General features: G+C 51.2%; 1 protein-coding gene across 5 annotated transcripts in view; it reads right to left on the bottom strand.

Moving 5' to 3' along the window:
• Ebf4 (EBF family member 4) overlaps positions 1-13,532 on the bottom strand; it is a 79,974-nt gene that overhangs the window by 63,789 nt on the left and 2,653 nt on the right. For 4 of the 5 annotated variants that reach the window (XM_051144620.1, XM_051144619.1, XM_051144621.1 and 1 more), the window contains 5 exons: positions 3,412-3,568; positions 3,092-3,155; positions 2,906-2,961; positions 1,054-1,127; positions 17-85 (listed from right to left, as the gene is read on the bottom strand). In XM_051144620.1, coding sequence (XP_051000577.1) covers positions 17-85; positions 1,054-1,127; positions 2,906-2,961; positions 3,092-3,155; positions 3,412-3,568 — 420 coding nt within the window. The remainder of the gene's footprint in view (positions 1-16; positions 86-1,053; positions 1,128-2,905; positions 2,962-3,091; positions 3,156-3,411; positions 3,569-13,532) is intronic. The other variant, XM_051144624.1, reaches the window with a different exon arrangement.

Genomic DNA, 13,532 nt, shown 5'->3' with positions numbered 1-13,532 from the left:
CTCCTCAAGCCTGTACCTGTCAATAATGACTGGATCTGAAGGCGTCTCGTTCCGGTTACCACAGCTCTTGCGGTCACAGCACCGGCTGAAGAAAAGATGAAGAAACACAAAAAGGAGTGGTGGTGAAAGAGAGAGAGTTGCGGGGGGGTGGGGGGCCACCCCAGTGAGGACTCACATAGCCTGTTCTGGGTGCAGAATTCCTATGTGCAGGTGAATCTCTTCCTGGGACTTGGACAAAGCCAGGGAGGGGTTTGGCAGGGCTCTTGCCAACCTAGTTGTAGGGATGAGGTTGGCCATGAAACCCTTGTGCCACCAAGCAGTGGGCCACCTGTAATGTCTCTTGGATGAGCACAAAGTGAGCCTGCCCCTGTCAGCTGCATCCTGACCCAGACGTGTCCTGTGCCCGGCACTCCAGAGGCCTCCTATAACCTTTTTTTTTTTTTTTTTAAATCATTTTCCTTCCAAGGCTGGCTGTAGTCTCAACTACAGGTTTTTAAACATTATTTTCTTTTCCATTTATCAGGAGCTGCCTCTGAGGACTGGTATATCCAGGGAGACCCTTCAGCAAACATTAAGCTCTAGAGCAAAGGGAAGGGGTAGCTAAGAGCTGTATTCCACATCCCCCCTCACCAACTTCTCTACCAAAGAGGTGCCCAGAAATTCTTACAACTAGGCAGCTAGGTTTCCTCCACCAGGCTCTTTAGCAAATCCCAGAGGCCTCTGGGTTGCCCAGCCCAGCCTGTGCCCATCTACCCAGAGAGCTACTCCCTGGAGCTTTGTTAGTTAAGCTTCAAGTAGCAGTAGGAGACCTCTCTTACCAAAACACTTAGAGAAGTCACATAAACAGGGCAGGCTAATGGGTCCTTAAGGAGCCTCTCCTCTACCCATGCTGTGCCCAGGGAGCTCACCACTCCCCTGCCCAAGCTTCCCCAGGGAACTGGAGGTGTTGTGACACAGGAGCACGGCCTGACAGGGGGACCTGAGCTACATCTTGACAAGGTACATTGTCTTGCCAACATCAAGGTACATCTTGGGTGACACTGCCCATCTTACCTGCACATGATCTCGTGAGTGAGCAGCACCCGGCACATCTCAGGATTCTTGTCCTGTCCCTCATAGATGATAGCCTGGGGGAGGAGGAAGCGTGCAGGCTCACGGGGAAGGAGGCTCCTCTCACGGGGGAAGGAGTACCCATGGCAAGCACAGACAAGCCTGCGGATCTGGCCCTGGTGTCTCCCGAACCAAGGTCCAGGAGCAGTCCCACCCCAAGAAAGATTGTGTTCTTTGCCTTGATCTGAGGAGTCCAGGGGTGCAAAGCAGGAGCCTGAAGCCTAGCTGGCTCAAGGGGAGGAGAGCCTCCTACCGGCCAACAGGACTGTCACCTGGGTGGTAAGAATGGCACCAGGTCTGCAGACTCCCTGCTGGTGGAGCAGCAGGTCCCTGGTCCCACCCTGCATCATATGCCTCCTCCCACTCACTCCTAGCATCTTCCTTTGCCCAGGCTGTTCCATGCGTACAGTGGCTTCTGCTCACGTATATGGTCCCTCTCAGCAATCCCTGGTAACTTCCAGAACAGGCCACTCAGCTGTCTCTTCCCACTCGCCTAACACTTGCCCAGGTCAGACCAGTATGTTGCCCTTGGATTGCTGATCTCCTCTTTCCCAGCCTCCCAGTACTTCCTGTCCGTGGGCTTCCTAACCTATACATCTGGCTTTCTAGTCTATTAGCCTCTGGGCCTTCCACTCTTCCTGTTTGTAGGTCCTTTTCTTTCTAGCTCCACCCTCAGTCACCACCCAGTCCTGTTGCCATTGCTTGGTGTGCTCCCCCCTCCACCCCCACCACCACCGCAGTGACTGAGAGCCTTCTGGACATAAGCCGTTCTTTGCTTTGGGACTGGGACTCGGTTAGGCTGCTAGAAGCGCTTATCCATACAAGAGCGGGCAAGTTGCCATGTTTTATTCCAGACCCACTAATCTGGCCCATTTACAACTCAAGTCGCTTCTGCCAGCACGCTTCTGAAAGCCCTGAGACTTGGGATTCCTCTCAGAGTGCATCAGGTTTGCTACCCTGAACTGCTTTTGTCAGCCTAGAGGCTCCTTCCTGGGACCAGCGTTATCAGCAAGAGCTGCGTGTCTGCAGGACAAGCTCTGCGACTGCACACAGCTCTCTTTTCTGACCCAGTGCACCCACCCCCCCCCCTTTGCAGTTAGTGATGACACTAGCAGGCTTTTTCGTGAGAGTTGCCTCTAATGTGTGCTCTCGCCTTAGGCATGGTCCCCAGCCAATGGCTGACTGATAGAAGACAGAAGATGCTGCCTTCTAAGGGCACCAACTCCCGTGTCATTTCTATTCCAGTGATCCCCGTGTACTGGGCTGAGGCTGAACTCTACCTGAGACCACCTGCTTGCTAGGTGTCTTCCTGTCCTGCTCCTTCTCCTCTCCTGAGGAGTGTTCTCTCCCTCATCACCAATAAACTACCTGCCCCGTTTCCTGGCTAAGATTGGGTTGCTAAGGAATGTGACTTTAAGAAATACTTTCTTTTCCAGACTGAAGAGAAAAAACACAATCGTCTCGCCATAGGCAGGGAACTGGGAGAGCTAGACCGGTGAGAGTAAAGGTACAACAGAGATGGAGAGAGGTCAAGGATGTTTACTCAAACTGGCTTCCTAGTCTATTAGCCTCTGGGCCTTCCACTCTTCCTGTTTGTAGGTCCTTTTCTTTCTAGGCTCCACCCTCAGTCACCACCCAGTCCCGTTGCCAATGCTCTGTGTGCTCCCTACCACCCCACCCCACCACCACCACAGTGACTGAGAGCCTTCTGGACATAAGTCGTTCTTTGCTTTGGGACTGGGACTAGGTTAGGCTGCTAGAAGCACTTATCCATACAAGAGCCAGGCTGGCTCACCTGCTTCGACATGGAGTCGATGAGGCGCACATACAGGTCTTGCTCTGTCCGAAGTCCTAGGGTTTGAAGGCAGAAAGAGCTTGCTGTCACAGGAGGATGCCTCAGGTGACAATACCCATGCCCTCTCTGGCCCTGATGAGGGCGCTATGTGTTTCAGGGTTGCTGCAGTACCCAGACTTTGCTTACCGTTGTTATACACCAGCCGAAGGCGGTAATGGATCCCGTTGTTTGTCTTTTCTGCCCCAGGCTCCTGCAAGGGCAAGACAGAAGGACGCTCAGGTGCTCAGGGCCTTCAACCTCCTTCACCCATGCACTCCTTCACCCGCACCCTCACCCTAATCCCACGGTCCTCTGTTTGCCTTCCAGCCAGCCATTTCCCCACCCTTTCCCACTCGTTTAGCGTTCGTCCACTCATCCTCCCCAGAGTGTGTGTGTGTATGGCAGGGTCCCTGAAGCCCTCCCATCGCTCCCAGGGCTAGTCCCAGGCCAGCCCATGAGCCTCTCACTCGATCCTTTTCCACGAAGTCGATGAAGGCTGTGCGCTCCACCTCCACGGGCTGCCCCTGCCGGTCGTACATGGCCAGCACGAAGTGGAAGAAGTTGGACTTCCTGAGGTTGGAGGGGGGCTGCTTTTCAAAATGTGCTCTTGCCAGGCCCACGCCACTGTGGGAGGAAAGGAACTGGAAAACCACCGGAAGGGCCCTCCAGTGAGAAAGACCCCAGTGCTTCCGGCCAGGGAAGATGGCTGGCCAGGTCTAGGCTTCGACATGCCAAGAGTTTGGGCAAGAGGTCAGATTAGATGAGCCCTTCTACCCCAGACAGGACCACAGCAGTTCATAAAGGGGTCTCCAGCACCGAGGCCACCACAGCTTGCTTCTCTGAGAAAAAGGAACACCACAGGAGCTGCATAAAGGTGTTTCTCTCTGCCACTGCAGCTTTTCTTGCATTTAGGAAGAATTATCTCTAAAATCAAGTGTATAAACTATAACCAATTCATTATTCTATTCAGAGACATTTAGGAGTGTGTATTATGGCATCAAGGGGTACCTGGGAGGTTCTGGAATGAATTTCCCACTGAACCCCAGCTTACAACTAGGGCTTGACTGAAACTACGGCATTGCCTACCACGTGATGTCCATCACACCAGCAGGGATGTTGAGTGGTCCCAGGCCATTAGTCTGCCTATCCTAGACCTTGGGCTCTGGGTATAGATGGGGCCTACCCTTCCAGGGCACAGAGGGCACGGCTTCCGGGCAGGAGGATCTCCTCATTTGGCCTTACGAAAGGCTTGCTCCTGGCTCATCAGAAACCTTGCTGAGAAGCAAGGAGGAAGAGAAGAATACGGTCTCATTTACCAGATTCTTGCTGAACTCCAGCAGCAAACCCTGTAGCACGCAGCATGCAGTACCAGAACTAAGTGCCTGGAAGAGGAGGGAACTCATGGGCAGAGATGTAACAAGAGTCAGAATATGGGTACCCCAGGCCCCAAATATGTCACCATGTAAGAAAGAAGCAACGGAAGAAAATACTGTTTTGGGCCTGGTGTGTTTGTTTGTTTGTTTGTTTGTTTGGTGTTTTGGTTTTGTCATGTCTTATAGCTGTTTTTGAGATAGGGTCTCATTGGTCTGTAGTCTAGGCTGGCCTGGAACTCACTATGTAGTTCAGGCTGACCTCAAGCTTGCTGTGATCTTCCTGCCTCAGCCTCCCAAGTGCTGGGATTAAGATATAAACCACACGGGTGTGGTGGCACATGCCTTTAATCCCAGCACTCAGGAGGCAGAGGCAGAGGCAGGCAGATCGCTGTGACTTCGAGGCCAGCCTGGTCTACAAAGTGAGTCCAGGATGGCCAAGGCTACACAGAGAAACCCTATCTCGAAAAACCAAAAAAAAAAAAAAAAAAAAAAACTCTTTTGTGGGATATGGGGCAGATTTACAGAAACTATGGCTTCCCCCCCAACCCTCAGGGAGAACGTACAAACTCAACAACTGGAAGAGGAAAGAGAACAAACAGCCCAGAGTGTCTGTAAGAGCAAGTGTTGGTGGCTCAGATTTCAAAAAGTGACCGCTCAGTGAGTGATGTAGCTCGGTGGGAAGAGTGCCAGCCTGGGGTTCCGTGCCCAGGGCCACATAACCCCAAGGTAGGCGGGGCACACCTGTAATCCCAGGGCTCTGGAGGTGGAGACTGGACGATGGGAATTCAGCCTCGGCTACATAGTGAGGTGGAGGTGAGCGAGAGACACAGGAGACCCTCCCTCAAAATAAATAGAGAAATGAGTAGAGAAAGAGAAAGAGGAGGAAAAAAGAGAGAGAAAGAAAAATGGGAATAATGGGGTTGTGGCTGGGGAGATGGCTCCGTGCTTGAAGTACTTGCCATGTAAATGTGAGGACTCTGACTTCATAGCCCCAGAACCCACATAAATGCTGAGAGATATGGCAGTGCTAAAAGGGCGGCGACAGGGGGTACCCATAACAAGTTAGCTAGCTAGCCTAGCCATATAGATGAGCTCTGGGTTCAACTGAGAGACCCTGCCTATCCATATAGATGAGCTCTGGGTTCAACTGAGAGACCCTGCCTACCCATTTAGATGAGCTCTGGGTTCAACTGAGAGACCCTGCCTAGCCATTTAGATGAGCTCTGGATTCAACTAAGAGACCCTGCCTAGCCATTTAGATGGGCTCTGGGTTCAACTGAGAGACCCTGCCTAGCCATTTAGATGAGCTCTGGATTCAACTAAGAGACCCTGCCTCGCCATTTAGATGAGCTCTGGATTCAACTAAGAGACCCTGCCTCACCATTTAGATGAGCTCTGGATTCAACTAAGAGACCCTGCCTAGCCATTTAGATGAGCTCTGGATTCAACTAAGAGACCCTGCCTCGCCATTTAGATGAGCTCTGGATTCAACTAAGAGACCCTGCCTCGCCATTTAGATGAGCTCTGGATTCAACTAAGAGACCCTGCCTTGCCATTTAGATGAGCTCTGGATTCAACTAAGAGACCCTGCCTAGCCATTTAGATGAGCTCTGGATTCAACTAAGAGACCCTGCCTAGCCATTTAGATGAGCTCTGGATTCAACTAAGAGACCCTGCCTAGCCATTTAGATGAGCTCTGGATTCAACTAAGAGACCCTGCCTCGCCATTTAGATGAGCTCTGGATTCAACTAAGAGACCCTGCCTAGCCATTTAGATGAGCTCTGGATTCAACTAAGAGACCCTGCCTAGCCATTTAGATGAGCTCTGGATTCAACTAAGAGACCCTGCCTCGCCATTTAGATGAGCTCTGGATTCAACTAAGAGACCCTGCCTAGCCATTTAGATAAGCTCTGGGTTCAACTCAGAGACCCTGCCTAGCCATTTAGATAAGCTCTGGGTTCAACTCAGAGACCCTGCCTCGCCATTTAGATGAGCTCTGGATTCAACTAAGAGACCCTGCCTAGCCATTTAGATAAGCTCTGGGTTCAACTCAGAGACCCTGTCTCAAGAAGCAAGTTGGAGAATGATCAACAAAGACTCCAAGGAAGACATTAATCATGGGCTTCCACATGCACACATATGCACGTATGCCCTCACACATGCAAAGGTGCATGCACACACACATGCACACCACAAACATACACACTCCTGGGGTGTAAAGCAAGGAGAGAAAAGTTTGCATTGGAAGTTTCTGCCAGACTGTGTAAGAATATGCACACTAGGAAAGGAAGTTCAGACTTCCTTCTCTAGGCCAGGTACTCCGGAGCATGTTTCTTACAGGGTTCCCAGTCTGTGGCCACACTGCTGGGAAAAGTGATTCACAGCACACAATGGGGGGCTCTGAAGGCCTTTGGACAGCTTGCAAAAATGGACTCTGCTTCAGTTGGCTCAGGCTAGTATTTCCCACACACTTGGTACCCAGACTCCAAGATGATGGTTCCCAATGCGCTGAAGCAAGTTCCACTCATCATGTGTTTTTCTGGTCTGCATGGCCAACAGAAGGCAACAGAAACGACAGCGCATGACTTCTCCATTTCAGGTCGTGGAAGCACTGTAGCCTCTGCCAGCTTCCATTAAAAACCAATGCCCAGGGCTGGAGAGATGGCTCAGAGGTTAAGAGCACTGTCTGTTCTTCCAAAGGTCCTGAGTTCAGTTCCCATCAACCACACGGTGGCTCACAGCCATCTACAATGAGATCTGGTGCCCTCTTCTGGCAGGCAGGCACACATGCAAGCAGAATATGTAAAATAAATAAATAAATAAATAAATAAATAAATAAATAAAATAACCAATGCCCAGGGCTGGGAGATGCTTTAGTTGGCAAGGCGTGTGCTTCCTACACACAAGAGCCTGAATTTGGACCTAGAACACACATTTAAAAAGCCAGACATGGAGCTGTATTGTGAGAGAGAGAGACAGGGGATCCCTGGGGAGTCCTGACCAAGTCAATGGAAGTCCCTGACTCAAACAGAAGGCAGAAATAATGATATGAGGCTGTACACTGACTTCCTTATGTACTCCACATGTATGCACCCGTACACACGTATGCACACATACACAAACGGCATCCCAGATGCCCATCAGGCATGCCACTGGGACAATGCCTACCAAACCCATCGCTATTTAATATTTTCTTCCACATAATTTAAAAACCAGGAGCCGGTGAGGCAGCTCAATGGGTAGAAAGCTTTTGCTGCCAACTCTGACATCCAGAGTTCAAATCCAACCCCTGTGTGGCGGAAGGAGAGGGCCAACCCCCACCGGCTGTCCTCTCGCCGCCGCCTCTGTAAGGGAAGCGTGGCACGTGTAAGCACCTCACCCCCAAACAAAATAAACTCAGCTTACTGTTTTCTTTGGCTTCTCACTAGGCCATAGTGTCTAGGCTGCCAGAGAATGTGGCGGTTGCTATGTCTTCACTCACACCGAGAACAGCAAATGATAAAAACGAACTGTTGTTTCTCATGGACGCATTCTTGGGAGCCACAGTGGCCTTGGGAATGGGTGATCTGGGAGGTGGGTGTGATGGCGGGATGGCACCCAACACTCCTCCCTACTGGAGGGTCCCATCTCCAGGGGTATTGTCCCCTCTCCCTCCTGGCTAGGTGGCGGTCCTTTCAAGTGGGGACTTGACCACCCTCTGTCAGCTTCTCAACCTGGCAGAGAGGCAGGGAAGCCTTAAGAGTGCTTTTGATCACAGCAGGCCTCTGATTACTATGGATGAATATGCTAATGAGACACCAACTCTGAGCTCCTTCCTCTGGCTTCCAGGGCCAGCTTAGCTTGCACTCTGCCAGGGATGGTTTCACGAACCACCAAGTAGAACCGATGATAGAAGGGGGTGGCCTTGTAGAGCAATCTTCTCACTGTTGTTCATTTTCCTTATTCTGAGTCTGATAGGCTGTCAGACAGTGGGAAGAAAGTAGACAGAAAGGCCTTGGCAGAGGAGAGGTGCATGTTGAGAAAGTACAGAAGGCCCCCCACCACCCCGTGCCACTCAATAGGTCTTTTCTAAGCAAAAGGCCTTGCTCGGCTCAGGGCTTCTGAACTGGTGCAGAGGAAACTGATAGTGGCCTGAGCTTCCTTTCCCACCCCAGGCCTCCTGGCAAATGTCAGTCAGTCCAGAGTCCTGCTGGTCGAGAACTAGCCTGGAAGTTTTCCCTAGACCCTAGGCCAAACTCCCTATGCTGGGCCTGCCATCCCTGTGGAACAGGATTACTTGGGAGAGAGAAAGAGCACAAAGATTAGAGAAAAGGGGGAAGAAAGCAGGTTTCCCTAGGGGATATGGATCAGTATCCAGTGTTGGGGGTGGGGTGAGACATAGAGAAACCCAGCCATCTCACAGGCCCCACAGCATGCTCTCTCCCACCGGGGTACCGTAGCACCCAGACCCCCACCCCCGCTCAGGCTCACAGCCTTCCACAGGGCAGCACTGACTAGTTAATATTTTCATTATCATCAGCTACCGCAGAACAATATTAATGACAGTCTTCAGACCCCTTCAGACCGAGGTTGGCCCAACGGAACAGGAAGACCCTGGCTAGGCCCATTCTCCGCTCCTTGCCTGGGGAAGAAGTCTCCAGTTTGCCTCAGTCACACCGTAGGCAGTTAAGTGAAAAGACAAAGATCACATGGGGGGTTGGGGTGGGGGATTTACTGAAAAGAGTCTAGTATTTTCTCTGTGTGTGACACAGAACAATACAAGGAATGTGTTATACAGAGGAGCAGAAAGCAAAAGAAAGCAGAAGCAGGCTGGAGTGTGTTTTTCTTTCCTGGTTGTCTGCACTGCTCATGTGCCTGTAACTGCAGTGGGTGATCAACACCTCTCAGGTTAGAACTGCAAGCTGCACTGGGAGAAACTTGAGGAGGAGGAAGGGGGAAAAAAATTTTTTTTTCTTTTCTCCCCTTGGGAGAAGCTGCTGCTCTTGTAATGAGAAAACAAACCACAGTTAAAGAAGAGACAGAAACATGAGACACGCTGCAACAATGCACAGAGTACCCAGTGGCCTGACAGTGTCCCCGTGGCCACATCCTGGGCACAGGCATGAGATGTAGGTAGCACTGGGTGCTCTCTGCTCAGCCAGAGAGACGGAGATGAACGCCAGTATCTCTGGTTGTGCATCTCTCCAAAGTGGGGTTGTCCAAGACAACCACTGGAGGATGGGAAGAAACGTGGAGATGTTCACAGATGCATGCTCTTTATTTAAAGGAGGCTGGAGGGATGGGAGGATAGAGCCGCTGAACCCTAGAGAAGAGGGGCAAGGGTTTCATTTATGTTCTCCTAGAAGCAGAGAACTCCCTGGGGTAAAAAAAAAAAAAAAAAAGAAAAAGAAAAAAGAAAAAGAAAAAAGCAAAACAAACAAACAAATATCAACAGCTTATTGGACTGGCTCCAGGAACCGCAGACGTGAAGGAGACAAAGGCCAGAAGGCAACCCATCAAGGGACCACTGTAGGTAGGTACGGCTCAAGTCTAAGGGAAACGATGAAAACACAGGACAGGGACCTGAGTCCTGAGCCAGCAACTCTAGATAGGCATTGTCACCTTTTAAGGCAACCCCCGTCTCCTCCAAGTTTATTTTATGTGTATTCGCATGTGTGTGACACAGAACAATACAAGGAATGTGTTATACAGTATGTGTAGGTGTATGTATGTATGTATGTGTAGGTGGGCCCAAAGAGGCCAGAAGAGGGTGTATAATTCTTTGGAGCTGGAATTACAGGCATATTCGTGAGCCTCCTGATGTGGAGGCTGGGATCCAAACGATGGATCTACCTTAACTACTGAGTCATCTTTCCAGCTCCCACTGCTGTTCCCCTGCCCATCACTCCCACCCCCTCTTCCCGTGCTCCCCGCTGCCATGTGTAGACACAATAAGTAAGCTCCGGCTTCCTAAGCAAGTCTTCAAGCATTAGGAGGCGGATGCTGGCTGAGGGAGACCCTTTACCAACCGAGGGTACTAAGTTAAGTGTAGGTCCCAACTGCCATCCCCCCAGACTTATGATGAGTGCAGGTGAGCAGAGGCCTACTCACCATGTGCACTGATGGAGGTCACAGTTCCGTGATGCTTCACTCACTCAGCATCACAGGAAACAGAGAATATGCCCTTTTCAAATAAATGCTGCTGAGTGACCAAAACAGTCATGCTAACTTTTTTTTTTTTTCCCCTAAACAAACAACACATCTCCTCACTTTCTCAGAAAAGTTGTTCCATACACAATGTCAGAACACTTTCTTTTCAGCTCTGGGCTGGTGAGGGAGGGGTTAGTTGAGGTGGTAGAGCACTTGTTTCTGTTTCAGAGAACTCTGACTAGGGAGCCTTCACTCCAGTGTTTCCACCACATCCCATCTTCTGCTCTTACCCAGGCCCAAGATTTAAGGAGACTTTCTGTGACACCAGAAAACAACAACAACAAAACAACTTAGCCGGGCATGGTGGCACATGTCTTTAATCCCAGCCCTCAGGAGGCAGAGGCAGGATGATCTCTGTGAGTTCGGTGTCAGCCTGGTCTACAAAGCCAGCTCAGGATAGCCAAGGACACACAGAGAAACCCTGTCTCAAAAAACAACAACAACAAAAAACCCAACTTAGTTTGCACAGATACTTTCTGGGCAGAAGAGCCCTGCCTTGCTGCAAGCTTTGGTATGCCTAGGCTTCTTGAGAACTGTTTGGGACTTTGAGGTCAAACGGACAAGGACAACTTGACCTTCACAGCCAGGGCCAATAAGGTGAGCCATACTCCAGGGCACACAGGGATGCTCGTTGGCCTGGCAAGGCAAGGGAGTATCTGGCTGCTATTATTGAGCCCACCCAGCAGGTCCCTGGAGATGCTCCCTTGTAAGGCTGAGCAGGATGCCCCAGGGCTCTTCTTCTGGCATCCAGAAATCTCCAGCAGACAAAGCTCGACACCGCAGTCTCTGTTCTCTATTCATAAACGCTCATGCTTGATCATATTCTTATTATAAATAGCAACTTTTAACAATAGCCATCTGCATCCCCTTAGAGGACAAGTCACCCTCGGGGCTTCTGCCTTCCATTTTCCTGCCAAATGTAAGTCTGGCCCACCTGGCGGCCCAGGGCTCTAAGCAGCAGCACTTTGGCTTGAGCCTGATCCATCTTCAAGCCTGAGATGTTGAGTTAATGGGACGCACCCTGAAATCGTCAGCATTGGAAGCAGACCCTGCTGACCACCCTCTATCTCTACCAGAAGGTGAAAGAAACAAAAACATATGCACCGATCGCCCCCCCCAAATCTCATCGCTGCCCTGAGATTTGCCTCAAGTTCTTGTGCTCAACCCATCCTTTCTCTTCCCCATCCTGCCCAGGCTGCAGGAGTTCCACGTTCATTTCTTCCATACCCTCCCTTCCCGTAAGCATCTCATTGGTACCCAAGCTCTCCCTTAGGCATCCTCTGTGCACCCAGGACTGACAGTGATCATCTTGCTGTGCCTGCCTCCAGCCGAGATCTCTTGGCCTAGCTCTGCCCAGGCCCTGGTATGCTCAGAACCCAGCCACGATGCATATCAAAGACGGTAAAGGCAGTAAAACGCAGGGGAAGAAAAGTCTCACAAGTGTGTGCCACCACTTTCCCCCACGGCTTTCAGTTCCACCTACTAGCTGTTCACCCCATTTCTCTTCTGCCTACCCTCTCGCCATCCACCCACAGGCCTGCCTGCCAGCCAGGTTCCAGGATGAAGAGCAGCTATTAATTATTAAAGCAAACAAAAGCATTTCCTAGCAGGGAGGCTAGCCTGCAGCCGCTTACAGGAAAGACATCCCCAGCTGCCTTCCTTCTCGAAGGCCTCGCTCCTGTGCAGTGCCTGGCCCAGTAGAATGGGCAGTCCTGCAGTCTCCCAGTACTACTGCAGGAGGAGGGCTGTCCAGGCCCCTCCAATCCCCGATTCCCCCCCCCCCCCCCCCCACCCCCCGCTTAGGAAGCATACCAGAAAAGTGGTACCCCTGTGCTAATCCCACACGCAGGAAGGCTTGTCTGAGAGGAGGATGGGGCTGGGACTAGGTCTCAGAGATAAATTCCTATTGGTTCAGGGCACGGGGGAGGAACAGCAGTGGCCAGGCGTCTTGGAGCAGATATCCCTGTAAGGGGGACCGTGGCAGGGAGCTGGAACCTTCTTTACCAGCCTTCCCTTCCTGTGAGATGGGTATCCGGTTCCTCTTCTCTCCCCTGCTTACCATACTCAGAATTTTCCTTCTTGCTAGCAGAGGTCTCCTCACTGATCTTGGCTAGCCTTTGGGGCCTTTTCCTCCTCACCTACTTTTCTTCAAAACTTTGACGTTTTTGTAAAGTCTAAGTTATAAAATCGGAGAGGGGTAGCTGAGGGAGGCAGGGGCCGGTTGCTGGAACATACTGAGGGGAAGAGAAGCGCCGATAGGGAAGGCTTTTGGAACCATCTAGGTGAACCACTTAAGCTGCCATCTTTGCCCTACAGGAAAGCCTCAGTTGGCACATCCAGAAGAACAGGGACAGCAGAGGACACACACAGAGCCTGACCGGTAGTAAGCATCTTTAGGTGACCTTAAGAACTGTTCAAGCTGGGCGTGGTGGCGCACGCCTTTAATCCCAGCACTTGGGAGGCAGAGGCAGGTGGATCGATGTGAGTTCAAAGCCAGCCTGGTCTACAAAGCGAGTCCAGGACAGCCAAGGCTACACAGAGAAAACCTGTCTCAAAAAACCAAAAAAAAAAAAAACTGTTCCCCTGGGTGGGGAGGACATTCGGTGGGTGTGTAATGCTAAGGGCGTGAGGACTGTTTTAAGAGAAAGGCCTGGCGGCCCTGTTGACTCTCCAACATCATAGGCCATTATCATACGGAAGCTGGGAAAGAAAGCTCGGGTCAGACTATGATGAGCCCTGAATGCCAGCTCCATGGGAAGCGGGGGGTTATGCCAGCAGCCTGTGGCAGCCATCCTTAAAGTGGCAAATGAGGGTGCAGGACCAGAAGTCTACGTTATCCTTCACGTCACGGAGGGATGGCGTCTAGGGCACCGGAGTGTAATTGTTAAAAGTGGCATCTGGGGACACACTGGGATTGAAACTGAGCATCCATAAGCTTTAAAAACCAAGTGGCTGTGGGGTGACGATGAGGAGGGCACAGGTCACCCACAGCAAGCAGACCTGCAAGAGGACGAAGCCAGGCAAG

This window comes from Acomys russatus, chromosome 4, assembly GCF_903995435.1.
Source record: "Acomys russatus chromosome 4, mAcoRus1.1, whole genome shotgun sequence".
NCBI lineage: Eukaryota > Metazoa > Chordata > Mammalia > Rodentia > Muridae > Acomys > Acomys russatus.
Note: the sequence above shows the minus strand (reverse complement) of the source record. Positions and strands in the feature narration are given on the sequence as shown.